Source organism: Tiliqua scincoides, chromosome 8 (assembly GCF_035046505.1).
Source record: "Tiliqua scincoides isolate rTilSci1 chromosome 8, rTilSci1.hap2, whole genome shotgun sequence".
Lineage (NCBI taxonomy): Eukaryota > Metazoa > Chordata > Lepidosauria > Squamata > Scincidae > Tiliqua > Tiliqua scincoides.
Genome location: NC_089828.1, coordinates 604,618 through 632,467, shown reverse-complemented (window position 1 = coordinate 632,467; position 27,850 = coordinate 604,618). Strand labels below are relative to the sequence as shown.

The following is a 27,850-nucleotide window of genomic DNA, read 5'->3' as shown; positions in this document are numbered from 1 at the left end:
CAGTGCATCCCCTCCCTTGGAGGAAAGGTGCATCTCAGGAAGGGCTGTAGCTGCAGCATCCTTCCTTCTGCCTGCTTCGATCCCCCCCCCCCCGAAAGTTTGCTGCTAGCTTCTAAGGGTGTTTGCCCAGAAGGAAGTTCCCCCTGAGCTCAACGGGAGGTATGTCTCATACTTAGGATGGAAGTCTTGGGATGCTAAGGAGCCATCAGATAGGTGGCTCCAGGGTTCCTCCTAGAACAATCTGCTGTGGTTCCTTTGTGGTGTTCCTGCGCCTGCTCCTCTACGTGTCCAGAGCAGCAGCGGCTGGTATACAAAGTGCCTGCCACATCATCGTCATGACTTGCTCCCACAACGTGGTCTTTCTGCTGGACATGGCCAGCTCCGTGCCAAAGGCTTCTCTTCATCTGGGTATCTTGAGGATCCTGAACTACCTGGGCTGCAGGTTCGGCCTGGCCAAAGTGCGGTGGGGCTTCAAGTTTTTTGACTCATTGGGTGCCCAAGGCAGGACGTCGCAGGTGGGCAATTTCCATGAGCTCAGCTCCCGCAGCTGGGAAGACTTTGAGGAGTTGCTGGAGGCCAGGTTTGGAAGCCAAGCCCACAGCTCACACTTGCCTGGTCCTATGCCTCGAGCTGCTCTGACTCAGAACATACTGAAAGAAACATTACTCGACTACCAGTGGGACCGGCCTGAAATCGCCTCTCCAGCGAAACCAGTATTGAGGAGCCAGAAGAACAAGTTAACCCAGCCCTTGGACAAGGCTTCTGCGAACTCTAATTCTTCTGAGGGTTTCGTGAATGCCATTTTTCTTTTCTCTCCCTGCCCCCATTCCCAGAGGGAGCTGCTGCAATTTGTTTCTGGAAGTTGCATTCATTTGTCTGATGAGCTGCCCACTTCTCATGATCTGACAGAAAAGTTCATACCCAAAAGAATCCAAGACATGATGGCTGGCCAGAAAGTCACATTGTATTGGGTAGACACTGCTGAATGGTCGAAGGTAATATGAGAGAATTAATTGATCCCGATGCTAAATCTCAGCTGATAAATTTACTGCCCTGTAGTGCTGCTTGTTTATCACATTTATACTCTGCTCTTTCTCTAAGAAGCAGAGGATGGCATATGTTGGGCATAATGCTTTATTCTAAATTTGATTGAGAGATAATGATTCTATGATAATCCTGTGAATGTTGTAGGAATTTAAACCCAGATGTTTTAGGTCTACATCTGGTATCTTCCTGCTGATGTTTGCAGTTCCTGAAACTGCTAGCATGTATCTATGTTCAGTTTGTAGAATCCTCTTTGCCCTGTGCATACATGGAGTTTCAATGCATGCAAACTATCCTTTTTGTTTCAACAGTGGTTGTTCTGCATGCGTGCATCCACGTGGATTGATGTATGCGTATAACTGTCCTGTATGTGAAAGTAAAGGGAGAAGCCTGCGTGTGCAGAAAGTTAGTTTGCATATTTGACCCCCTGTAGCCCCAGCAGATCTCTGATCTGGGTTAAGGATAAGTGTACAACTTTGTCTGTGAAAAATTCATTAGCAGACATGTTTGTATATGCAAATATTTGGAATACATGTGAAGTAGGTGACCAAAATTGGGGGGGGGGGGCTTTTTTGAAGTTTCTCTCTCTAGAAACAAGAAACCAATGATTTCTTGTTTTTATAAAACCATTATTTATGTATTGGTTAAAGGAAGCTGAAAAAAATGTGTAGGCAGAAAAACTGGGAGGAATAGTTGAAGGATCTAGAACAGTAACGCTGGCAGTTCTCTGTTCAATATTAAGAACCACTACTTTTGTATGTAAAAAGCTATATAATTAAAATAGCACCATCAGAAACTATTGTTACACTAAGCCATGGTTTAATGTTGCATCTGAACCATCTTATTATTGTCTCTTGCTTTAGTCACTTCACTATCACTAACCTGAGGCTTTTCGTTGCCCTGTTTCAGGTTCTTGAATCTTCAGATTATGTTGGGTATTGGATGTTGGTTGAACTGCTGCGTCCCTTGGGGGGCACTGTTTTGCCTTACAAGACCTTGATCCAGTGTTCCCAACAAAGTGGCGTCACCCTAGGCTTTCCCAAGGAATCCAGATTCTCTGAGCTTCCATTCACATCATGGACTATGATGTTGCCTTGTGATTCAACTTTGAACTGCCTTTTTTCCTTGCCTTCTGCATTACAAGTGTCATTCCCTCAATTGGAAGGAGTACTGATCCTCAAGACTGAAGGTAATTAAAGTAATAACTAAGTAATAGCCAGAAATGAATTATTGTCCCTTCTGGGGGTAGCCCAGATGCTATAAAAGAGACTTTATTCTGTTAGATACTTGTACTTACAGGATAGCGAAGCTCAGCAATGAAACTGACTGATTTTTCTTTAACCTAAATGTGGAATTGTACATTTCTTATTTAAGTAACGCAATTGATTGTGAAGGTTTTTCTCTTTGCCAGGAGATAGCAAAGGAATTCCAGTGTTTCTTTTTAAAAGGAAAGACCCTTGCCTTTGTGGGGGATGTCCATGTTCAGTTAACATCTGTCCCAGGAGTATTTTTGCATGAAGCTGCTTCTCCGCATAGGTACCAGTTATCCCCCCCCCCTTTGCTTCCAAGCCTAGTAAACAAAGTCCTTGATCTTTCTATGGCCGCTGAGTTACCCATTAACTTAATCCATGGTTCTTTCTGTTTCATTGCATGTTTGTTCAGCTTATTTTAAAATCTCCCCAATTGTATTTTATCTTGAACAGAAGTAGAAATGCCACGGAGCTGTGCTGTCACCTTGGAGCCCCTAATCGTGGGCCAGAGGCACTTTGAAGTCCCTGTCAACATTTCCCTTAAGTATACTATGACTGGATGGAATGCGGTGCATGCTGGGAGCTTCCACACAGAGCAATGGGTATTGCGGAGTTCGCTGGCAGGACAGTCAGTCCAAGAGAAGTCTTGGTTTCGGCAGCTTGTAAAGCACATTCTGGCCAAAGAATTACATATGGTAAATAATTCTTGTTTGCTCTAAATAATCACTTTCATTTGTTTACAAAGAAAAAATGTCCAATATCTATTTCTGCCATTTGTACCCTGCCCTTCCCTTCTTGTAAGAAGCTCAGCAAGGAGTAGGTGACCTTTCTAAGGGTTCTTCACACTAGGCAAAACAACTGCAGGAACTTTAAGGCCATCCTATTGCTCAACTTTCTGTTCATTTCTCAACAGTGTTTCCCTTATCTCCTGGTACGAACATTACAACATTAAGAAAACAAAGCCCTCTGAACTCATTGGCAATGCACAATGATCCTTTGGGCAACTTCACTTTTCTACCAAGGCTGCAATGTTGTTTAGTCAACAAATTGGCTAGATCAGTGTTTCTCAAATTGTGGAGCGGGACCTACTAAGTGTTTACACTTTTCATGAGTACTTAAAAATAGATAGCAGCAACATCTTACACAGTCCACCTCCTCTCCCACTCATGAGGGAATGTCTCCTCAAAGATAGTGCCTTCGGAAACTGGATTGGATAATTCAGTTGAATGTTAGTAGTCTTTTGTAGTTCAGAAATATGTAAACAGCGATCTTAAATATGCCTGATGGGGAATAAGTAAACATGCACTAGATTAGTGGTTCCCCAAACTTTTTAGCATTGGGACCCACCTCAAAAAAAAAGTTTCGTTTTACCATTTGCTCATGCCTCTGTGGTTATAGCGGTGATTGGGCAACAGTGCTCCCCCCACAAGTAGTGGGTTGTTTAATCCTTGGTTAATGGCAGATGCGCTTCAATGTCAGTAAGTGTAAAGTCATGCACATTGGGGCAAAAAATCAAAACTTTAGATATAGGCTGATGGGTTCTGAGCTGTCTGTGACAGATCAGGAGAGAGATCTTGGGGTGGTGGTGGACAGGTCGATGAAAGTGTCGACCCAATGTGCGGCGGCAGTGAAGAAGGCCAATTCTATGCTTGGGATCATTAGGAAGGGTATTGAGAACAAAACGGCTAATATTATAATGCCGTTGTACAAATCGATGGTAAGGCCACACCTGGAGTATTGTGTCCAGTTCTGGTCGCCGCATCTCAAAAAAGACATAGTGGAAATGGAAAAGGTGCAAAAGAGAGCGACTAAGCTGATTACGGGGCTGGGGCACCTTCCTTATGAGGAAAGGCTACGGCGTTTGGGCCTCTTCAGCCTAGAAAAGAGACGCTTGAGGGGGGACATGATTGAGACATACAAAATTATGCAGGGGATGGACAGAGTGGATAGGGAGATGCTCTTTACACTCTCACATAATACCAGAACCAGGGGACATCCACTAAAATTGAGTGTTGGGCGGGTTAGGACAGACAAAAGAAAATATTTCTTTACTCAGCGCGTGGTCAGTCTGTGGAACTCCTTGCCACAGGATGTGGTGCTGGCGTCTAGCCTAGACGCCTTTAAAAGGGGATTGGATGAGTTTCTGGAGGAAAAATCCATTATGGGGTACAAGCCATGATGTGTATGCGCAACCTCCTGATTTTAGGAATGGGTTAAGTCAGAATGCCAGATGTAGGGGAGAGCACCAGGACGAGGTCTCTTGTTATCTGGTGTGCTCCCTGGGGCATTTGGTGGGCCGCTGTGAGATACAGGAAGCTGGACTAGATGGGCCTATGGCCTGATCCAGTGGGGCTGTTCTTATGTTCTTATGTTCTTATGGTGCACATAGCTTAATCTGCCTTGTCAGTTTTGCAACCCACCAAAAACTGGGACTTTAGCCACGGATCCACATTAGGGCAATCTAGTTCAGCCGTTCCCAGTTAATCTCTCTGAGTTTGCCAGTTTCCCTAAGTACCTTGTTTTTTTTTCCTCCCCTAAAAATGGTGGATCTGCCAATATAATTATTGCCTGCTATTTTCTTTCTCCCACTGGTAAGGTTGCTGAAGTGTCTCTGTCTGGAAGCTGTTTACCCTGCACTGGGATTTTCTCTCCCATCTCTGATACTGCTGCAGTTCTTTCCCTTCTCTCTTATGAGAGAGCTACTGAAACTGACAAATGTCTCCTTCAAACTGCTGTGGAAGGGAAAGTTTCCAAAGATGAGGACTTCAGCCTCCCAGAAATTATGAACAGTGTGTTAAATCATGTTGATAACTCAAAAGAAGATGATTCAGCAAATTCTGGTAAGCTTCCTTGTTTGTCTCTGAGCACATGAGGCCAAAACTCTTGCTACTACTGCTAAACAGTCATGTCTTGGTGTTTATGTCTGAACCTAGACCCCATCTGTCTTCATAAGAGCATCTCTGTGCAACATAAAACGTATCTGATAATTGTACCCAGGTTTGAATTTTTCATGCTTCCCATCTTGCTCTAGATCAGCAGTACTCAAAGTGCTGACCACTGGACTCTCCAGAATGCATTCTCCGTTGCGACCGGCACTTTGAGTTCCGGAGTGGCACATCTCTCTCTGTGTCCTGATTGGGACAAAGTGACACTCCAGCCTGTTATGTCTATGGTGCAATGCACCAGCAGTCATTACACCCAGACTTCTGGGAAGACACAACGGGCTGGAGTGTCGCGTCATCCTGATTGGGTGACAGGTAGAGACACAGCGCTCTAGAATGAGAAGCACCAGTCACAGGAGGGAAGGGTTTGGCCGAATGCTGGATCTGGCCCTCGGTCTGGGGTTTGGCCAGCCCTGCTCTAGATGCTACTACGTTGTCTGCAGGGCAGTCCTGTGGGTACTTAGGAATTTGGGACTAGGGACTCAGTCGGATTTACTTCTGAGTAAACATGGGATTTGAAGCAACCTTTAGCTATGTGAAGTCTAAGACTGTTGATGATTTAGTATTCCTCTTGCTTCCATTTGATCGGTAAATATTCAGCAAAGACTCCATCTCCAGAGTGGGCACAGCAGGAGCTGCACTGTACACACCGCTGGAGTCCTGCAGTAGTGGAAGGCTGGTACCTTTTATCGGACCTCTGTGGAGCAAGTTCTCATTTGATGGAATCATTCAGGTAATTCTGGTCTTCCTTGTCCTTAAGAGGCAGGTTTTCTTGAGAAATGAGCAGATCCAGGATGCAGAATACTCCCTTAATTAGCCAGTCCCATTAACATTATAAGTTGGTTTCAATGCACAACGTTGGGGTTAGATCAGGAAAGGCGAAACTAGGATTTTATAATTGGGGCTAGAAAAATCTCAACAGTTGACGGAGAGATACACGCAACTTCTTACTGAGGCAGTGTTATCACAATACAGGAAACCGTTCTGACAGTGATTTTGTTATGGCACATCCTTTTGTGTTGTGACGGGTGCCTAGTTTTCATAGACTAAGAGTGCAGAGTAAACAAACCGCCATCAGTTTGGGTTCCATTTATTATATCCTGGCTAGCAGGGTGGGACCTTGACTAGTGAGTGGAAGGGTGGGGTTTTTCCAAGCAAGCACTGCTGTAGGAGGATTCTCATGCAAAATGCAACGTTCCACTCTTCCCTTTCATGGTGGTAGCAAGAAGAGGCCCCATAGCTTGGTGGTAGAGCACATTTTTTGTATGCAGATGATACCATGTTTGGTCCTTCAGACCTTGGGCTTCAGGTCTGGACCTCTAACACCCTGGAAAGCCACTACCTGTCAAAATAGACAATACTGGACTGGGTGGATCAGTGACCTGCCTTGAAATAGGCAGCTTCATACATTTTGTATGCTCTACCTCTGTACAAGTTTCATATGTGCTTGTAGAAGGGAAGATCAACTTCCTTCCTTGCTTTGGCCAATAACCCTTCCTTTTGACTGGTATCTTTGGTGGGACAGGTTGCTGCAGGCAGCTTCTGTGACTGAGGATGAGACCCCAAACCCTGAAATGGAGCTGACTCAGTGCCTGTCTGAATTTTACCGGAGTAAAGCCTGTGAAGTGTCGTCTTCATCTCGTCAGCAGGATTATAAAAAAAGGCGTACGTGCACCTCTCCCATTATGTTTGTCCTGGAGTATTCCCATCAGAAATAATTTGTTGGTTTAATCTATTGCATGTTTCTTAAACATTCAAAGTCAAGTAGTGTACACTTTTACTTCAACCTTCTTTTCTTTAACATACAATTGGTCCAGTTGTATGACAACTATCTCATATCTGTTTTACTTAAGAAACCAACCCTGCTGTCCCTGATCAGATTCAGTCCTGTGTCATTTGCAGGGCTGGTGTTGGTTGTCTGCAAATCTGACTTAATCCCAGTAAGTAAGATAAGCTTGCACCTTTGATTTGGGCAGATGGAGTTCCCCGGACTCCTGTTAGGAAGAAGATGAAGACCATGCCTCGGTCCCTTCAGATGCTGAATGCAGCAAGGCTGAATGTCAAAGCTCAGAAGTTCCAGCCAGATGGCGAGCCACCGGTCAGCGAGAAGTTACCCCACAGGCTGTTATCAAGACAATCAGATGTGAAAGCGGAGGAAAAAGGAAGAAAAGTGAAAACTAAGATAGGTATGTGTGAGGTGAAAGTTTTCATCCATCATAATTGCCCTGTTGGGTTTTTTGTCTGCTTAAAACCAAAGGCCAAAAAAACCCTACAAGGTCCAGTTACAGGTGCCAGATACGTGCACAGATGGCAGAGACTGCCTTAATAGGGAGGTTGCCTTGTGGAGTATTACCGGCTCCTGCAGTGCTGCTCTCTGACTCTGCTCAGCTGCAGAATTAGGAAGAGGGGATGGGGAAGGGAGACGGTAGGAAAAGTGATGGGTTTGAAGAGAAGTGTTTTAGGACCGTCCAAGGCCTAAATGAGAATTGGCAGTGTTGGCATGGTGTGGAATGCAGCAGCCTGTGGCACTTGGTCACGTTTTGAGGGATTCCTCAGTGCTGCTGCCACTGGCCTGGAGCACTGGGCCAATAGTATGCCGAGCTGTACTTGTGGCCACAGCTGTGTGAACTCCATAAATGTTGGAAATGCTCTCTGGTCTCCTTTCTGCTTCCACTTAAAGAAAAAGCAAGGGGTTCCTATTGGAAAACAAGCCTTCACTGTGCTGGCAGTCTTCTCTGGGGCTCTCCTCTCCAGGTAATGCCAGATCCTTACTTTTTGCCAGTGACTAGTGGGTTTGCTTGCTAACAGGCTTCAAAACGGAGGAAGAGTTGCTTTCCTATTTGACTGCACAGTACCAGAAGGCCGTCTCTGATGAAGACAACTTGTTTGCATGTGTCCAGGATATTGTGACAGCTGTTAGTGCCTTTCCAAAAACAAGCAACGGCAAACTGAGAGAGGTAGGCTCACGTGATAGGTTGAATTTGACTGCTGAGAGGGTAAGAAGAACATACAGGACGTTCTTAAACACCCGTGTTCTGTGTTTGTGGAACAGGACTGGTTGTGTATATTTTTAAAATAATTTATCTTTTTGTGATTTTATTTATTTTTATATTGTATACTTATATTCTATTGTATATTGTATATTTTTAGCTACAAATTGTAAACTGTTTGGCACCTGCTTTTGCAGAGGAAAAGCGGGGTAGAAATATTTTAAATAAATAAATTGAATGAATGAATAAATAAATAAATAAATATTGCACCAACCCTGTTTTATCTCAGCCCTAGTTTCAGAGGGCTACTTCAAGTCTGACGTTCCTGTCTTACAGCCTTTTCCATTTCATGTCCACAGGTGGCCTGTGCAGATATAATCCGAAGCTGCCTTCTGAAGACCAGCAAAATCCTCCGTCAGCCACTTGGTGGCAGCCCTGAGAAGGAATCCAAAGTCAAAGAGTACGATCCACAGTATTCTGTTCCCAAGCTAGTTAATTCTGATTCTCATGAAATGCTCTTCTGCCATGCAAAGGACTTCTTCCATGTGATAGTGGAGGAATTAACTAATGCATGTTTTCCTACAAAATAGCTGCTATTAACGTGTCATTATCAAAGTCTTGTCATTATCAAAGTGGACGAGTTCCTTTTTGAGACAAAGATTCAAATATATCCGAAGATCGAGGACCACAGCTTCGAACAATGTCTCATCTTCCCATCTGTTTTCCTCTTCCCCCCTTTTTTCCTTTTAACAGATGCCAACTTCAGGTGTATTTGCGCCTCGAAATGTCCTTGCAGTGCCCCTCGTTGCAGAACAGTGTGGATGAAATGGAACAGCTTGTAGAGGAGGTAAGCGAACAAACCTGGGTTCTGTGATCCAGAAGCAGAAAACAGAAATTCTGATCCATGAAGTGTTGCTTTTGCATCTCAGTTGCTTATAAATGGCAACCGTGAGCCTGGTGTTGCTGATCTCCAGCTGGTTTTCTCCCCCCCCCCAATTCTCTTTGTCACACACACAGTTGACAGAAATGCTGCGTATTCTGTGCTTGACCAAAGACCCAGCGTACCTCACCAAGTTTTTGGAAGAAGTGGTAGACAGGTAAGCACCTCCAAGTGCTGACTGAACAACAGAGGGTTTCACCAGTAAGGATCACACCCTGGATAAATCAGCAGAGCCTTTGTTATCTAGAGGGCTTGAGCAGAGCATGATTAATTTAGATAATGCAGAATTTAATTGAACATTGTGAAGCGTTACTGAGTTTAAGAGCCACTTATCTGACTTGAAAGCATTTTATGTTTACTGCTGCAAGGTAGCTCTCATTGTAGCTTTTCTGAACGAGACTCACAATAAAATGGGAAGGAAGATCAAACAGGCTTTTAAAAACCTTCAATAAAATGTAAAAACCAGGCAATATATTTTTTTAAACTTCCGTTACTTTTTATTTAAAAAGCTGACACTTGAATACTTCAGACTTTGATTAGGTTTCTTTCATCAACTGGTCACAAAGTGATTTTGTTTCTTAGGTGAAGGAGGCTATTGAAAAGTGAATTTACTCCTGCTTGCTTCAGAGGGGTAGCACCATGCAAATACTTTGAGCTTGCTCCCCTTCAGTGGGAAGGACCTTACAGTCCTACCTGATTTCGAGGCAAAATGGTGCTCATTGAGCTCCAACACTGAACTTTTTTCATCATGTTAGCAATCAGTTTCAACACTTTGCTTGTTTATCTAAGCCGAACAAGGGAAGATTCTGCCAGGTATCTCATGGAGGAGAAAACAGGTTTGGTTTTATTGTGTGCTTATTTTTTAGTTGTAAGGTGTAGCCCCCAGTACTTGAAGTTACTACAACTGTGTCAAGTGCATTTCCCTTTTTGGCACTCAGATTAAGATTTGCGATAACTTTTCAGGAGACTTGAGCTGAAGACATTTACAGACCTAAAAACATGGATTCATGCCATCTTGAGAAGTGAATGAATTTCAGCTGCCCAACTAGAGGCCTTGTGTGAATGCTTTCCAGCTGGGCTAAATCCCCAAATGGTGCGGACACTGCCTAGCTGGGTTTACAGGTTTCTGGGTAATTGAAATGGTGCTATACAAAGGTGACGAGTTACAAGGTAGTTTGGCATCCATTTATTTTATGGTAGTCTTGTGCATTTGGCCAGAACTGGCATAACCAGCCTTGTCTTCACTTAAAAGATAGGCCAACTTTGCAGGCTAATGGGGGTAAACAAGATACAGTTTAGTAGCATAATTTCTGCAAGTTTGAGGTCAGGATCCTTACTAACAGCATATCTAACACATTCTTGTTAATGTTGTTTTCTTAGGTACATGGAATCTATACCAAAGATCCTCGGGGACTTGTACTACAGTCTGGGGACACAGATTCCCCCCAAGCTTGCCTCTCTACTGCCTACAGATATCTTCAGTGATGATTCCATAAATCCAGGGAGCCAAACTACATCCCTTCCTCCTTCCATAGCCTCAGTTTCCACTGCCAGAGCAGCATCTTTAAGCACAGAGGCAGACCAGCTGGAAGAGCTACGCACCAGATCTGCCGAGAAAAGGTGAGTGTGTTCCAAGGAAGAGAGACAGTTGTGCTGAATTCAGATCAGGCTAGTATGTATTTATTTTTAATGAAGTGTCATCGACTTTTCAAAGAATTTGGAAAGCGAGCCCAAAGGTGGATCAGTGTGGGGAAGATGAATGGTTCTGTGGGTTGGTTTAGAGAAAAATTTTTCAAACTTTGTTCCACCAAGTTTTGAGGTTCTGTGGAAGCTTACTGGAGTGTTTTCCTGTCATTATCGGTAGAGGTAGGTGGGATTCCCTGGGAGACAACTTGTCTGCCACTGTCTTTCTGTGTGAATTTTGGGTGTATGTTTCAGTTCATATGGGATCATTGATGCCCCAAATCCTTGGGCAGTGCCCTGCATCCTTATACATGACTCAGGAATGTTCTGGCACACCAGTAGCTGGGATTCCATGGCAGACAGTCAGCGATTCTGTGAAACTGGGTAGTGTCAACCCCACACTGGATTAGATATCCTTTTGGTCCCTCTCATTCTATCTTATCAAATAGTGACTCAGCAGTTGCAGGATTTTCTCACTGCTGTAAAAGTCATGGGCGTGAGACCATCCCAACCTTAACAGGCCTCCTGTAGGACATTTGAATTTGTGTATCATGTTGGTTTTTTTGTATGGAACCTTGTTCCAAGCTGGCAGCATCAAAGCCATGTTTGTAAGATTGTAACTGAAATATAATTGCTTCTGTCTGACTTGCTGATTGTCTGGCATTTATAGAAAGAATACATTAGCCAGACACCGGAGCGTGACAGAAGCATCGCAGAACCTACGACAGATAGAGATTCCTCAAGGGTCCAAGTGCCGTCCTAAGAAGGTAAGGTTTTTCCTGGGAGGATGATGCAAGACCTTTGTGAAAAGGTGAAACAGTCAAGTCATGTATGAAATATCATAGCCCTATAAAAAGCACCCTGCCTTCCTCTTGGCTGCATACAGAGTAGTCTTTTGGAGATGGTTACGCTAAATGGATTTAACAGAAGGAAGTTCCATTGCTTTAATTCTCTGGGGAATTGGTTTCCAAGGAAGTTGATTTCAGTTCCAACATTGGTGCTCAAAATTAAGGCTACAAGTAGATGCAGTTTTGAAATCATGGCAATTCTGACTTTTATTTTTCAGGACAACACCAAGGCTTGTCTCAATGTGAAACCTCTGCCAACAGCACAGAAAGTAGCAGTGCAAGGTAAGAAAGCACATCTCTGCCACCTTTTTCTTTAATAGAGAGCTATGTGGCTTCTGTAATCTGTTTACTATAGACATTCATAAGGGATTTTTCAGGCAAATCTCATTGTGATGGACATAAAATATTAATAAAAACTGTATGATAACAATGACAAAGGTGAGCCCCCATAAAAGCCAGCTCTTTTCATGCTGCACTCTTAAATTCAGTTTCTTGGTAGGCTATTCTCTCTCCTCCTCCTTCTTGCCACAAGGCCAGTTCCTCAATAATTCCACTGGGGCATTTGGGGAAGGGGAAAGCCAAGAGTTGACCATAGAGTCAGGATCTTAAACTACTTGTTCTTGTTCCCATTTCTTCCTCTAGTCCAGTATTTTTCAACCAGTGATGCGAGTACCATCAGTGGTACCCGAGGGGGGTGTGGTGGTACTTGCGGGACCCCTGCCATCTGGCAGCGAGACTAGGAACACAACAAACAGGAGTAGGAGGCTTGGCAGGCAGCGCTCCAAAGCATGCTTTTCTGCATGCGAAAAAGCCCACCCTGAACCTCTTCCTGGTGTTTGAACATAGAATTTGGCTTCCCAAATCATCATCACCAGTTACTTCCAGTGGTAATTCAAATATGCGGACCATGTGAAGTGGTGCAGCAAAGGACAAACATCGAGCAACACTGCTGTGGTCCTGGGCTTCAGGAGAAATTCTGAAGACCAGCCTAGGGCAGTAAGAGGCTTTTCGAGCACATTAAACGGTGTTTCAGTGTGTCTTCAATTAAGACACTATTGTTGTTAAATCTAAACAGTTGAACATACAATAATTCCAGGCTTATGGAACTGTCATGAGCAGACCTGATTGTTCTTAAACTGCTTGGAAAGGTCTTATTTCTCCCAGGCTATTATCTTTATCTTCCTTTGTGGGAACAACAGCAGCAACGAGCTGTCTTGTTGCTTAATATGGTGCCTTTCTAATTATTTCAGAGGTGACGAAGGTGCGAAGGAACCTCTTCAATGGGGAGATGCTTCCTGCAGGTGCCAGTTCCCTAAAAAAGATTTCTCGAAGCCGGTCGGTTTCAGTTCTGGAAGGTCCGAAACACAAACGCAGCCATTCTCATGATGGTGCAAGAGGTGAGAGATGCCATAAAGATTGCATGGAAAACTTAACAGCCCCGCTGCATCAGGCCATAGGCCCATCTAGTCCAGCTTCCTGTATCTCACAGCAGCCCACCAAATGCCCCAGGGAGCACACCAGATAACAAGAGACCTGCAAGGCCTCCTGGGAATTGTAGTTAAGAACATAAGAACAGCCCCACTGGATCAGGCCATAGGCCCATCTAGTCCAGCTTCCTGTATCTCACAGCGGCCCACCAGATGCCCCAGGGAGCACACCAGATAACAAGAGACCTGTGCCCTCCCTTGCATGTGGCCTTCTGACATGACCCATTTCTAAAATCAGGAGGTTGCGCATACACATCATGCCTTGTACCCTGTAATGGATTTTTCCTCCAGAAACTTGTCCAATCCTCTTTTAAAGGCGTCCAGGCCAGTCGCCATCACCACATCCTGTGGCAAGGATTTCCACAGACCAAACACACACTGAGTAAAGAAATATTTTCTTTTGTCTGTCCTAACCCTCCCAACACTCAATTTTAGTGGATGTCCCCTGGTTCTGGTGTTATGTGAGAGTGTAAAGAGCATCTCCCTATCCACTCTGTCCATCCCCTGCATAATTTTGTATGTCTCAATCATGTCCCCCCTCAGGCGTCTCTTTTCTAGGCTGAAGAGGCCCAAAAGCCGTAGCCTTTCCTCATAAGGAAGGTGCCCCAGCCCAGTAATCATCTTAGTCGCTCTCTTTTGCACCTTTTCCGTTTCCACTATGACTTTTTTGAGATGCGGCGATCAGAACTGGACACAATACTCCAGGTGTGGCCTTACCATCGATTTGTACAACGGCATTATAATACTAGCCGTTTTGTTCTCAATACCTTTTCTAATGATCCCCAGCATAGAATTGGCCTTCTTCACTGCCGCTGCACATTGGGTCGACACTTTCGTCGAGCTGTCCACCACCACCCCAAGATCTCTCTCCTGATCTGTCACAGACAGTTTAGAACCCTTCAGCCTATATGTGAAGTTTTGATTTTTTTGCATTAATTGCATGCTCTGGTAATCGACACTTTTTTCCCCTTGTTCTATAATTCTAGAACATATGTTTTTCTCTAAGGCAGTGACTTTCAACCTTTTTCATCTTCTGGCACACTGACAAGGCACTAAAATTGTCAAGGCACACCATCAGGTTTTTGGCAATTGACAAAGCACACCATGCTGCCAGTGGGGGGGGGGGGGTAAAAAAAACCCATTGGCCCTACTAATAAATGCCCCCAAATTCCTGTGGCACACCTGTGGACCACTTGCAACACACCAATGTGCCACGGCACAGTGGTTGAAAATGGCTGCTCTAAGGCATTAGTCAGCTATGTTTTCTACATGTAGGAAAAGAACCCAAGTTGACTCTTCCAAACTCGTCATCCAAAGTATCAAATTCTAAAGCCTTACAGGGTTGAATGAATGGACATAAGCATTTTGTTAAGGGGTGACAGGTCTGAGAAAGAAAAGAGCAAGATATATTAGCCAGAGTTGGACATGAGCCTCTAGGAAGGCACAGGGGATGTTGTAGTTAGTTGCAAGTTTTTGTCAGGTCGCATCCAGGGAAAGAACTTTCTGGGCAATATCTGGATTGGTAAACCTCAAGAAGGGATGTGGAAGTCTCCTTGAGACTTTGGTGGCCTGAAGCAGATTGGTTGGGAAAAGACAGAGGGGAGAAGGTATGAGAGCTGAGGAGGTGGCTAAGTGAGATCAAGCAAGCATGTGCTAAGCCAGGAAGGGGAATCTGCAATCCCTATGAGACCAGGTGATGGGCGAGTGATATGCCGATCCTCTTTCTTCTCTTTTGTGGCTCCAGCATGGAAGCAAAGGGGAAAGTAGTGAGGATAGGATGGGCACCGTATTTGAATGAGAAGCAGTTTGCAGTGGCTTTTGGACCACCCAAACTAAATTTCAGAAGAGTCATTGCATAATGACCTGATGGTGAGCAAGGCAGGTCAGCAGCTTGCTTCTTTGCAGGACTTAATTCTTTTCTCTGTTTTCAGACAGTCGCAAACTACTGACCAAGAGGGTGGCGGAGACGCCGCTGCACAAGCAGATCTCTGGGAGGCTGCTGCACAAGCAGATGAAAGGCCGGTGAGCGAAGGCACTGCTGGGAGGCCTGCTTGCTGGTGGGGTACTAGAAAGTAGAAGTTTATTGTTTTGCTTTCTGCGCTAGACGGATGTTTCACTGAATCTAAAACTTTGGTTTCGCACAGGTGTTCAGATCCTGGCTCTGAAGTTTGCTTGGTTGAGGAATCTCCTGAAAAAGCCGTAACCTGTAGGTGTTGATGTCCAGAGAGCCTCTTTTCTTCTCTTCTCCTTGTTTCTCCTTGACTTCAAAATGTGGTCACTTGATTGTACCTGACAGTCATTTGTTATGGAGCAGAAGGAAGAATTCTGATCATTTGTGCTTGTACCAGAGAGAAACTGGAAAAATCTCTGAAGAGCAAAGAAGGGAGGTTGAACAGACCTCTTTGTCACTTTTTACCAGTATTTCCCAAAGTGTGGGTCACAACCCACTCGTGGATCGTGATCTGGGCCCTCCTGCCCGCTTTTGTTCTGGTTTGACTCCAGATAGGTGCCATTCCAGAAGCCCCATTACTTTCCAGAGCTTTCAAAAGCTTCTCCTGGTCTGGTGACCCACTCTGTGGGACTCGGAATGGCCCTCAGCAGCTTCCGTAAGCCTGATTTGCTTCCACAAACCAGAAGTGGCTTATGGAGGCTTCTTAGGGCCATTCTGAGGCCTGTAGGGTGGGTTGCTGGGCTGGGAGACGTTTCCAGCACCACTAGGAGCATTGTGACCCACCACAGAGGGCGTGGGAACTTCTGCTTTACACCAATTAAAAGATCCCTTCCCTGAAGAATCATGTGTGTTTCTCGTCCCTGGGAGGGAGGGATGCTTATGACATGACCCGTCTCCCACACCTACAGAGGTTACAAGTGGCTAGGGGAAAAGAATGGTCACAGTGAAAGTCAAGATGTGGTGATATTGACTTGTTTTTATGACATGCTAACTTCAGACATCTTATTGTGAATGTCAGAAGTCTTCATTATGTTTACACTAGTTTTCCTATATGTCAATTTGATCTTTTATTAATGACACAGCCTGATGTTAGGAAGGTTGTAGGTGTAAGAGAAACTTGATTTTTCCCCCCCATTAAAGGTGGTTTAAGAAGAAGTCCACGGATTAAGCACCTGTCCCTGGACAGAACACTGTCTGGTTCCTTCCAGCCCTCCCAACTTAATCTGAAGAATATGCAGACGAGCTCTCCACGGCGAGAAAGACCAGGTGCTGCAGGAGATTCTATAGGTATGGAAGTGAGGAGGTAGTTGCCTCTGTCTGAACAGATAATTGTGTAACAACTAATGAACGTGTCTTGGAGGAAATCAGGTGTTAACCCCCACATACCGCAGCTCAAGCCCACAGTGAGGCTTTTATAGAACACTAGAGTTGGACAGGATTTGAGAAGTCATCTAGTCCAACCTGATGCTCAGTATGGGCAACTACAGCACCCAACTATGCAACCTCTGCTTGAAAGCCTCCATTGAGAGAGAGAGCCCTCAACTGCACAAGGTAGACTGTGAAGTCCTGCGTGCAGAACAAAAAATCAGAGGCAAAAGTACAGGATGGGGGAAATGCTCCTTGGCAGGAGCACTGGAACAGTTTGTCTCTGCCGAACTTGGTCATGTTGTGTGGATTATTTTGAATCCTAATTCAAGGCTGTTAGCTACCCCCCCTTCCAGCTTTGTGTCATTTGCAGACTTGATGAGCATCCCCCTCAGTTCCATCTTCCAGACAATTTGTATCAATGTCAAAGACCACAGGGATGGAAACAGAGCCCTGTAGCATTCAATGCCTCCCTGCAGGCTTAGAGCCATTTAATAGCACTTGCTGGGAACAGTTGTTCAGCCAGCTTTGAATGCACAGAAGTACCATCTGGCCTGATGTTGCCAAATGCTTTACTAAAATCCAGGAACACGATGTCCATCGCACTCCCACGGCCTACCAGACTATTCACTCTATCAAAGGAGGAGATGAGATTTGTCTGGCATGACTTGTTCTTGACAAACCCATTCTTGCTCCTTGAAGTCACCCCTTTATTTTCTAAATGCTCACAGATACTCCTTTTAAGGGATCAAATGGGTCCACCTGTGGGCTGGGCAGAAATGGGTTAATAGCATAGAACGGAAAGGTATTTTTCCATTAAAAAAAATTATCTTAGGCAAACAGAAGATTCTGACTTGAGTTATTGGGTTACCAAATCCTTCTTCATATCCACTTTGGGATAGAAAACTTGGGCAATGAACAAACACGGTGCTCAGAGTTTGGACTGGCAGTGACAGTATCAGTGCCAGATCCTCAAAGAGTTACCTTTATGTTTTATAGGTTCAGCCTTGCCTAATGTAAAGAGAGCCGTACAGTCTCCAAAGAGTCTTCTCTTTGGGGCAGTTCTTGAGGTGTCGACTTCGGAAGGATTGCATTCTCCCAGGACAAGAAGGAAATCCTTGGCATCAGATGAGCCACCTGTTTATCAGGTAAAGCTGCCACCTTGGGGTTCTGGCCTGTATGCCATTGTTAAGCTGCTGTGTCTAGTGTGTAGCTGCAGTGCCTTTGGCTAAGTACAGTTAGTGATTTCATTACTTTATGGGCATTAAGCTTGAGTATGGGGAATTGCTGTTTCTGTTCCAAAGCAGTTCTTGCTTTTCTTCCGCAGACACCAAGAAAAACCCCCCTCCGTTGTTCCCCAAGGCTCCTGAGCCCGTCCAACAATACACTAAGAAGATCTCCGCGGCTGCGGGAGAAGCTACAGCAAATCCCTCAGAAAACCCCAGTCCCAAAGCAGACTGCAGCAAAGAATTTGGGAAAGCTTTTCTCCCCTTGCAGGCAGAAGAGCAAGTCCTTACCTGAATCGAGGGGGAAAGGAGGGGAGCAGTTGGTACCGACCACTCCAGCCAGGGACAGGTTTTCTTCCCCTTCCAAGACAACGCAGCTGCAAACTCCAGGGAAGCAGGCAGGGGGTGAGGCACCTGACGACGTGTTTGTGTCTCCTCCAAGCAACCCCAGTCCAGCAGCTGCCTCATTCATGGCAGCACCATTGCTGTTGAATTCCTGGGAGAAATCACTCCTGGAGCTGCAGCCCCCGACTCTGAGAGTTGCTGAGAAAGCAGCCTCTCCAGCTGCTGCTCAGAGGTGGCCCCTTGAGGAGGAAAGACTTTCAGACCCAGAGCTGCATCCATCAACAGAGCTGGACTCTGTGCTGTCCAAAGTAACACCTGCCAAATCGAGAGGTGCACCTTCAGAGCTGCCATCAAGTCCACACAGTGCTGAGCTTCTGGATTCCTCACCTCTGCAGGTTCATTTTGCTTTACTGCCTGCTGCTGACTCCCCTCCTTCACGCACTCTCTCCCCTGTGAGAACTCGTAAGCTGAGCAGGATGTCTCGTACTCCTCAGAAATGTCCTTCAAAGCCTCTGAGCATCGCAGGCATCTCCCCAACAAAAGACTTCAGGTCCCCTTCCTGCCTGTCTGAGCAGCACTCAAATAGTGGTGCTCGTCTTCCAACTAAAGCCAAACTCTCAGACAAAACTCGGACCGCTGAGCATATACCCTCGATGCAGAGGCACCAACAGACAGCTGAAGCTGTGAGCCCAAATGAAAGGAGCTTAGAAAGACATCTGTCCTCTGAGCTCTCCGTCAAAGACCCTGTACGTATCCCAGGTGCTTTTGTGGTGCGCGAGCGCCTCCATTCGTCTTCTGTAGCTGGTGCTGCAGGCTGCGGTCCCCTTGCAGATAGTCCTCCGGTAAACCTAAACCCAGAGACTTCACAAGCTAGAGTGTTGCTGGCAGAAAAGCCAGCTGGTTTGCAGGGGCCTCTTTCTCCGAGCCCCCGCAGGCATGACTTGCCTTCCTCGTCTGCAGCCCCTAAGTCCAGCTGTTGTGCCTATGTGTTGCGCTGCACTCCAGACAGAAGGCAGCGGGAGGCTGCGGCGCGTCTGGGGAATGCTGAGAAGGCCACAGTTTTTAGCAGTCCCCCAAGTACGCATATCTTGCTTTCTGCAACTAGTCCGCCAACGTACGCAGTGGAACTAGAGATGCAAGCTTCTGGCCTGCCCAAACTCCGTATCAAGAGAGTGGCCTCTGGGTCAGCTCCCGAACAGCACCCTCATGTAGAAGATGGAAAACCACAAAGAGAAGAAAGTGATCCTGCTACGGGGGATCTTTCTGTGACCTGGTGCAGTAGGCACCCAGGCAGATCAGAGCCTGCTTCTATCTCACCATCCTGTTTTCGCTCTGCCCACAGTACCCCAGGCAAATTGGGAGGGGGGCAGACCTATATCTGCCAGTCGTACACACCAACTCGCTGCCCCTCAAACGCGACTTCTCCATCTCATGGCAATGCTGCTGTTCTTTGGACACCTTCTCCAAAGCAGAAGGGAAAAGTTACCCCGGAGGCCATCAAGGACTGGCCTCGGAGGAAAAGAGCCACAGGTGGCTGCAACAGAAATGAGAGGCACATAGATGCTCCGGAGCTCCTCAGCATGGACAAAGCCCTGCTCTTGGGGGAGTTTGAACTGGAGGGAGTGTATAAGCTTCAGTCACCTTGCAGCGATGCTGAACCCAGTGGGGATGATGGCGGTTGCAAGTCCAGGAAGCGGGCTTTGGAGCAGGACCTGTTGCCAGAGGAGGAAGCAGTGCGGGAAGTGAAAAGGCCCTGCCTGAAGCAGATGGAGCCAGATGTGGCAGTACTGCTGAGCACAGGGCTGGGAGGTGTGGCCCCCAGCAGGACCAGCCTGGAGGAGGGCGATATCCTGAGCATCTCAGGTACTTTGCGGTGCAATTCAGAGCCATGTTTAGAGGAATGGAGGGAGGACGATGTCATCCAGGACTACTGTCCTATACACACTTATCTGGAGTAAGTCCCATTGAACACAATAGGACTTCTGAGTAGACAGGCACAGTATTGTGCCGCTAGAAGAGCAAAAGATTGAAAGGTGATGGTTTTTTTCCTGCCTGTTATTGCCCTTAGAGCCGTCCACACCATCTCTAGGCTCCATAAACTAGAGGCAGCTTTGCTCACCTACAGGAACCAGTGAGGTTTAACTTAAATTTAGCAAGATCTTGGGAAGATCCTTCCCTGCCCCCTCTCAAGCCAGACTCTGGACCTGCACTGGTCTTTTTACAGCAAATCTGCCTGCTTCCTCGGCTCAGCCTGCCTTGTGCTCTGACGTGATTCCCATCCCTAGGATACTTATTATGAATTTTTTCCCCATAGCAACTCTGGAGCAATAGCTAATAGTGTTGTCAGTGGAATAAATATTTGTAGTTGATTAAGGCACGTAACTAAAAAAAGCTTATTTGCTTGTAAAGGAATTATTCATTCTCTAATTACATGCCATGCTCACAAACACTTGCCTGCCCCAATTAATCAACTAAAGCTTAGTTGATTAAGTTTCTCATGCCCACCCCCTACCTATCGATCCAAACTCTACCCCATTTCTCCAGTGTCTTGTATATTACAGCTTCACTATTAGGGCTCATTAATGCTCTCTAATTTTGACTCCACCCTCTTTCAGGCTCCACCCTGACTCCACCCAGGTCATCTTCAAAGAATTCCATTTCTGCTACCGCTCTCTGGGCTCTGACGCAATCTCCTCTGCTCTATCAAGCACACAGCACAGCCCTAAGGAAGCGTCCCACAGGTAAAATCTCTTGCCATTTAAATGGGCTTGGAGCACTTGAAGAAAGCCCAGGTGAAAGTGTTTCAAATCAGCCGAATCCCATGTCTATTCTAGTAGATGTGGTTTTGCATGGGCTTCCTGAAGACCCACAAAGGTAATGGGGAGTGTGATTGTTTAGTAGACTCCAACTCCCTCCTCCCTGTTTTTTAACAGTTCTAAGGTTTCTTTTGACATTCATTTTAATGATCTGCTCACTTGAGGCAAGCGGAAGTTCCCTCCCACCGAGCAGCTGTGTGTCTCTGCCTGCCTGCCTCCCCTCCCCTCCCCTCCCCTGCATGACTGCTGGCATTTTCACAAGCTGTCTCCTACACAGATGACGACTCCACATTGGGAGCTGCAACTGAAGAAGTCTCTCCATTTCACAGCACAGTCTCCGGAAGGCGCCCCCTCCGCAGGACTTACTCACGGAAAAGGCTGCTGAGCTGACCCTGAGAACACTCAGAGAAATGACAAAGCCATTTGGGGCAGCTTTACACATCAAAATGGAAGTAACAGAACCAGTCCCAACACCAGCTTCTCTTACTCGTGAACTCACAGCTGAGAGCTCATGTTTGAAACTGGTTGGAAGTGCCTGCAAGGCCCAGGAAGGCGAAGTGATCCAACACAAAGAACTGGGGAAAGCTAGCCCTACGTAGAGTGCTACCATCTAGCTATGTGTGCTAGTAGAAGATCACTTTTTAAATAGTTATTTTGTAAAATAAATTTTTAAGTTCTTGTAAGTTACTTGTTTTAATGGTACTGACACTTACCAGTGTGAGGTGGCCGAACACTTTACCTGAAGTCCCAGTTTCAAACCCTGGTAGCTTCCATTTCAAAGGAGCAGTAGGAATCTGGGGAAGAGCTACTACCAGTCAGGTGATGACAATTGTGGGTTAGACAGACCAATGGTGTGACTCGGCAGCAAATATCAATTCCTATACACAGAACTTTGTGGCTTCTGTGCACTAAAATACAAATTTAATAATCCTGGGGTGCTGTATGTTTTAATGTAGTTTTCTAGGTCTCTTGTCCGTACCACCAGAAGGCAGGGAAGACTTAAAGGGTTTTGTTTTTTTCAGACAGAATGTAATAAAGTTGTTTTCCATTGGGCAGGTAGTATAGGATATGTAGGGTGCTTTGCAGCGCAACTTCCTGCTGGCTAAGTCAATGCTACATTCACTGAGTGCAAGACTTATAGAAAGTTGCTCTGCTTTATTGGAACTTGCAATATAAAAAAGTAAGCTACAGTATGTACATGTTTTCCCTAGGCATCATTTTATACAGCAAGTATTTTCTGACCATTTCCTGCCTCCTCAGAGAGGCAGGTCTTTCACCAGTGGTAGTGAGCTTCCTTTTGGGAGGCACCAGCACTAAAAAAGTACAGCTCTGGCTGTAGAGAAGGCCCATAATGCTTGTTCTCTGTTCCCTCTTGTCTCAGGAGGCAGATGTAACAGAAACAAGCAAGCTTTCTCCCTGGGCCGCTTCAATTGCAACTCTAGGAAGACAATTGCTACTTAACCTTAAGGTGCCATCACAGCATCAATGATCTGCAGTAGGGCTTATACAAACTTATTCCAAGGTGTTCTCTAGCTAGCCAAAACCCATAACTCCCATGCTTTCAGCAAGAGCAGCAGATAAATTCTGTTGCCTAGAGTGGATTTTTCCTGACATCAATGATTTCTGGGGAAGACAGGCCAGAGACAGAGTTCAAGCCTGCTCTTCGGCACTTCAAAACTGGAGCCAGGCCTAATGGCAGGGAAACTTCCCTGGCCTGGCCAGCTCTGAAGACAAACTCTGCTTCCTTCTGGCGAAGATCTTCTGGGACAAGAACGTTGGCACTAGATGGGGAGGAGCGCCTCCAGGTAGATGGTAAGGGTGCATGCACCAAGTCCCTGGTTTCATCGCCATCTCTGAGACTTCTTTCAGAGGCCTCGGTCAGCAAGGGTTGCTCCAGCATGCCGCTTGTACTGAAATTATCGTGCATCCTCAAAGACGCAGATTTGTCTCCAACTGCATGTGTGATTCTTTCCATACCTAAAAGAAAAGAGGAGGGGGATCTCAGTGATGTAAATGTTGAAGGCCAATTTTTGTCTAGGATTGTCTTCCACTGTCTCGGCTGTGGTGGGAGAGGGGGGCTCTGCTGAAGGTTAGGAGGCTTGGCCCACCCAATATTTTACCTCTTCTAGCAACCCCCTAAGCCTGGCCACCATACAAACTACGGGTCTGAGTCTCAAAGCAAAATGGAGACAACAGCACTTTCATAGCCCCCTGAACCACCTGTTGGAAGACCACTGGCCTGAAGAACGGCATGGAGTGGAATTGTTAGCCTCTGTTCCAGAGACAAAAACCAGGACGGGTGCTGCCAAAGGCCCATTGCTGATCCCTGAGACCAACTCTGTACTGGAGCCTTGGTGGTGTGGTGACAAAGCAACGCTTATGGGGTCCATTCAGGCAGGTAGGTAGGAGGTGCACAGAGGGCAGTTTGAGAGAAGCACCAGGGATTTAGTAATGGTGGAAGGAGACCTGATATCCTCATTCATTGTGGACACAAGTCTTCCTCACCCACCAAATGTCAGTTACAACCACAACAGTTTAACACTACAGTCTGAGCAACACCTGTTCAATCTCCTCAAAATAAGTCCTTTTCTGCATTCCTTTCGACTTATCCTGAGCTGCAGCTGTATTCATCCCCTTTTTAAATTATTTTTTTGCTACTGTATACTTTAGAGCAGCAGTTTCCAATCTTTACTTAAAGGTGAGGGAACCTGTGAGTGCTTGCAGGTAAGGAGGTGGCAACAGGACAACAGCAGCACTTCCAGGTTCACTCCAACCATGACTAAGTCAAAAAGAGGGTTTTGAACTTACCTGTGCTTGGCAAGACCCTGAGTTTTGCAGTGTCTCCTGCCACCACTGTAGACGGGTATGTTCAAAAACCCCTTTTTTCTTAGGCCTGGGGGCTGGATGTGGCCCACGGAAGCTTTTTATCCAGCCCTCAGGCTCTCAGCTGCTGAGCAGTGCTGAGGTGTTACTGCTGAAAGGGCAGCCCACATGAAAATTGGGCTCTCCCATATCTTGAAATATGATCAAGATTTGTGTATTTTCTCTTCTGTCATTTGCAGTTAATGAGTTCCTAAGTGAGAAAAAGTGCTTATTTTTGGTGTGACCTGTTTAATGACATCATTTCCTGCCTAACGACATCACTTCCGGCCCTCGGCATGCACCATGAATGGTGTTTGGCCCTTGGTATGAAACGAGTTTGTCACCCCTGTCTTAGGCAGCAGCAGCGGGAACCCAGAAGTGTAGCCACCACCAAGTCATCACTTCCCTGAAGGGGAAAATGTTTCCTGTTCTCTGGGGGTTGTGACCCCCAAGGTGTTTTAGAATGTTTACCTGGCAGCTGAGACATGGATGGGGATGAATCAACAACAGAGAAGCCCTGCTTTACCTGCCAAAAGTGAACAGGGCTGTGCATTCTGCTGTCTGCATCAAACCGCCTCACCAAGAACTGGTAATGAGGAGGGAGTGCAGCCAAGCCAAGACTATCCTCACCTCTGCCGGATCCCCCCTGGCTCACAGCAGCCAGCTTCTGGTTCAGCTCTTGGTTCACCCGCATACAGTGGGCCAATTCCTTTTCCAGTGCCTGGATCCCCCTCTGGTACTGCAGCCTGCTATTCACCTGACCCTCTTCCATGTGCTCTGCAAGAATGGCAAAAAAGCACCCACAAATCTATTAGAAAACTTTGAGGACATAAGAAAATGCTCTAGTGGATCAAGACAAAGACCCATCTATGTCCCCCAGCAACCTACCACCTGCTCCTGGAAGTTCACAAGCAGGAAAGAAAGGCATCCACTGATCCTGGAGGTAGTGGATGGCCATCTCTATCCACTCCCCACCCAATGAATCATTTCAGATGTTCCAATCATGTTTCCCCTTCATTGCCTTTTCTCTCTAAGCTGAAGAGGAGTCAACAAAGGCCCAGTGTCTCTTTTTTTTACCCCGGCTCTGTTGGAGCAGCAGCTGAATGTTCTGCTCATGCTCCTTCTGTTGCAGGGTGAGCTGGCGGTCCATCTCCAAACTCTGGCGCTCCATGGCCACTTCTAGCCAAAACACCAGCTGCTGCTGTTCCTCCAGCTGCATCTCCAGTTCCGAGAAGGCAATGTGCTGGCGGTGCTGGTCCTCCCGCAGAGTCACCACCTGCCCAAAACCAGCACACGGAACTCACTGGACTGTCAGTGGTTAACACAGAATTAGACCCCCTTGGCACACTAGTCTTCTGTATGCGTGTGTGTGTTGGGGGGGGGAATTTTTGGTACAGAGCCTCCACTTGGACTCTGAACAGTTATAATCCAGACACAGATTCACCCCCTCACTTATGTGTGAGGACTTGCCCATAATCAGAAATACATTAGCCAGATGCTTCTGGGAAGCCCCCCAAGAAGAGCATGAGAACAATCTCCAGCTGCATGCCCTCCATCAACTACTATTAGACAACACGCAGTCTCTAAACTGGGAGCTTCCTTTCAGCCAGTGGTGTAGCTAGGGGGGCAGGGGAGGTACTGCCCTGGGTACCACGCCTTGAGAGGTTGTCTGACCAAGCAGAGCTACAATTCCGTGCCCACCTTATCAAAGTACTTGCAGAGGAGTGCCCGGGTCTCCGACAAAGAGAGGTAGCTGAGTTTGGCCATGAGGTTCATCTCACACTGAGATAGGAGGCTGGCGGAGGACCGCAGGACACGCTGCCGGCAGGTGATTGACTCATTTTTGTATTCAATGGCAGCATCCAGGGCCTCAATGGCCTCGTCTAACTGGAAAAGAATCCGTTCTTCCTGAACAGAAAGGGGAAGGAAGAAAAAGATTTGAGACAGAGGGAATGAATCTTTGTGGTTTTAAACAGCAATTATACTCCTATGGCGGCAATTCTTAACTTTGATCCACCCTATTCTATAGAAACTACTCTATAGAGCAGCTGTTCCCAAACTTACCTGAGTCATGACGCCCCCTGCAGCCTCTTCTTCCCGGCTGAGCTGGATGCCACCATCTTGGATCTCATGAAAAGTCATGAGATTCAAGATGGCAGTGCCCAAATCTCACAAGGTTTGGCGAGATCCAAGATGGCAGTGCCTGGGGGAACTGGTAGGAGGGGCAACTGGGGAATCCCGTGGCGCCCCTGTGAGTGCGCAGTGACACCCTAAGGCAGGGGTATCCAAACCCTGGCCCAGGGGTCATATAATAATAATAATAATAACAGTATTTATATACCGCTTTTCAACTAAATGTTCACAAAGCGGTTTACAGAGAAAAATCAAATAACTAAATGGCTCCCTGTCCCAAAAGGGCTCACAATCTAAAAAGATGCAAAAAGAACACCAGCAGACAGCCACTAGAACAGACAGTGCTGGGGTGAGGTGGGCCAGTTACTCTCCCCCTGCTAAAAAAAGGAGCACCCACTTGAAAAAGTGCCTCTTACCCAATTAGCAGGGGTTTTTTTACCCAATATGCGGCCCGCGGCCAGCCTCTGATCTACTGAGAGCTTCTGGCCAGTTGATCAAACACAACCAGAGCTGTGCTTGTGGGGTGGGGGAATGGGGGTCCATTTAAGTGTGTGCTTTATTTCTTGGGCTGTGTTGGTGCTGGGAGACATCGTGGACATTTGAGCCCTTTCATTCATTTACTTATTCATCTAAGTTCCATCACTAATGTATTTATTTAAATTTTATATTTTTCCCCCGGCCCTCGACACTGTGCCAGATATTTGATGCGGCCCTTCGGTCGAAAAGTTTAGAGACCCCTGCCCTAAGGCATTGAGACACTAATTTGGGAACCTTTGTTGTAATTTATGTTTTGCCTATTTGGAGAACTAGGGCTAATTCTGATTATCTTAAAACAGAAGTTCTAAACCTTTTTATGATTACAGACCCTCCAATAGCTTGCCCCAAACCCCCTCCCCAGCCAGATTGTTTAAGTGGCAGACACAAGAGAGAGTGTACTAGAGGCCAGCAGAGCTATTTAGCATCTAACTGCCCACAAGGAAAAAGAAGGAGCCAACTAACTTCTGGTGAGAGAAGGTTGCCCAGGCGTAGCTTGTTATCTATCTCCAGCCTTTGCTTGAGCAGCTGGTCCTTCTCCTGCCGCAGATTGTCAATTTCTTGCCGGATCTGCTGCTGATCGTGGGCGCTGCTCTGACCAAGCTGCCCATTCTTTTGGGTCAATTCCTTTTCCAAGTACTCCAGCCGGCTGGACACCCGCATGATGTCATCATTCAAGGCCTGAGAGAGACAGAGAGAGAGAGAGGCTTCCAACACCCCATGACCACCTGCTGGCTGTGACTTCCATCCCTACCCTTGGTGTTCAGCAAACATCGGGAAAGTCTTATTTGGTCAGAGGAGGAAATTCCCTCCTCCCTACACACTTTAAGAACAACATTTTAACTCAAATAAGATTTCATTCATTATCTGAAACAGCAGATGTCATACCAAGTATTTTGGGGACTAAGTCCAATGCTATGTCTGGTTTACTTGGGGTAAAAACTTTCAGTGAATTTAGAAGAGCCCGCTCGTTTGCAAGTCTGGCACAGTACGGAATTCTCTTGGGATGCCTATTGTTTCTTAGGGCTTTCTACACGGACCAAGTTACTGCTGCACTACATTTTTCCTTTAATACATACTCTGTAAAAACAAGTTGAGAGAATACAATTGCTGTACACTTTTTAAAAACAATATTTATAAGAAGAAGAGGAAAGCAGCTGGCCTTCCACAGCCCAAGTCCCACCTGGCTGGAGCGGAGCCTCTTAATTTCAAGGCCGTTCTTCTCCTGAAGGAGAGCTTCTTTCTTGGCCACAATGGCTTCCCGTTTGGTCAACTCATCCTCCAGCTCATCCAAGGCCCGGCGTTGCTCAAGGACTTTATCCATCTCCAGGTCCAACCACTTCTTTTGCTCCTCAATTGTCTGATGGAAAGGCAGAAGAGAAGAGGAGTTGATCCCAGGGACCCAAAGTCAAACAGAGAAAATTAGCATCAATA

At 46.2% G+C, this 27,850-nt stretch overlaps 2 protein-coding genes across 4 annotated transcripts in view; one reads left to right on the top strand and one right to left on the bottom strand.

Annotated features, from left to right (window-relative positions):
• Positions 1–335: 335 nt before the first annotated feature.
• Positions 336–22,348, top strand: TICRR (TOPBP1 interacting checkpoint and replication regulator). Its single transcript, XM_066635299.1, has 22 exons — positions 336–995; positions 1,954–2,233; positions 2,748–2,989; positions 4,891–5,146; positions 5,837–5,969; positions 6,762–6,901; positions 7,213–7,422; positions 8,045–8,193; positions 8,586–8,686; positions 8,980–9,073; positions 9,244–9,323; positions 10,547–10,786; positions 11,520–11,616; positions 11,916–11,979; positions 12,948–13,094; positions 15,116–15,206; positions 15,329–15,390; positions 16,276–16,422; positions 17,500–17,648; positions 17,828–19,934; positions 20,687–20,812; positions 22,269–22,348. Exons 1-22 carry the CDS (start codon positions 336–338, stop codon positions 22,346–22,348), a joined length of 5,655 nt encoding a protein of 1,884 aa, XP_066491396.1.
• KIF7 (kinesin family member 7) overlaps positions 22,023–27,850 on the bottom strand; it is a 22,385-nt gene continuing 16,557 nt past the window's right edge. For all 3 annotated transcript variants that reach the window (XM_066636135.1, XM_066636136.1, XM_066636137.1), the window contains exons 14-19: positions 27,600–27,776; positions 26,882–27,097; positions 25,451–25,657; positions 24,827–25,025; positions 24,380–24,526; positions 22,023–22,864 (exon numbers count right to left, since the gene is read on the bottom strand). In XM_066636135.1, coding sequence (XP_066492232.1) covers positions 22,479–22,864; positions 24,380–24,526; positions 24,827–25,025; positions 25,451–25,657; positions 26,882–27,097; positions 27,600–27,776 — 1,332 coding nt within the window. In that variant the 3' untranslated portion in view covers positions 22,023–22,478. The remainder of the gene's footprint in view (positions 22,865–24,379; positions 24,527–24,826; positions 25,026–25,450; positions 25,658–26,881; positions 27,098–27,599; positions 27,777–27,850) is intronic.

What these genes read in the sequence shown, in the direction of transcription:
- TICRR (XM_066635299.1), top strand. Translation starts at nt 336, where the DNA reads ATGACTTGCTCCCACAACGTGGTCTTTCTGCTGGACATGGCCAGCTCC. An exon ending in AAATTCTGGTAAGCTTCCTT is followed by an intron (nt 5,147 to 5,836) that starts GTTTGTCTCTGA and finishes GTAAATATTCAG; the next exon opens with CAAAGACTCCATCTCCAGAG. An exon ending in ACAGAAAGTAGCAGTGCAAG is followed by an intron (nt 11,980 to 12,947) that starts GTAAGAAAGCAC and finishes TAATTATTTCAG; the next exon opens with AGGTGACGAAGGTGCGAAGG.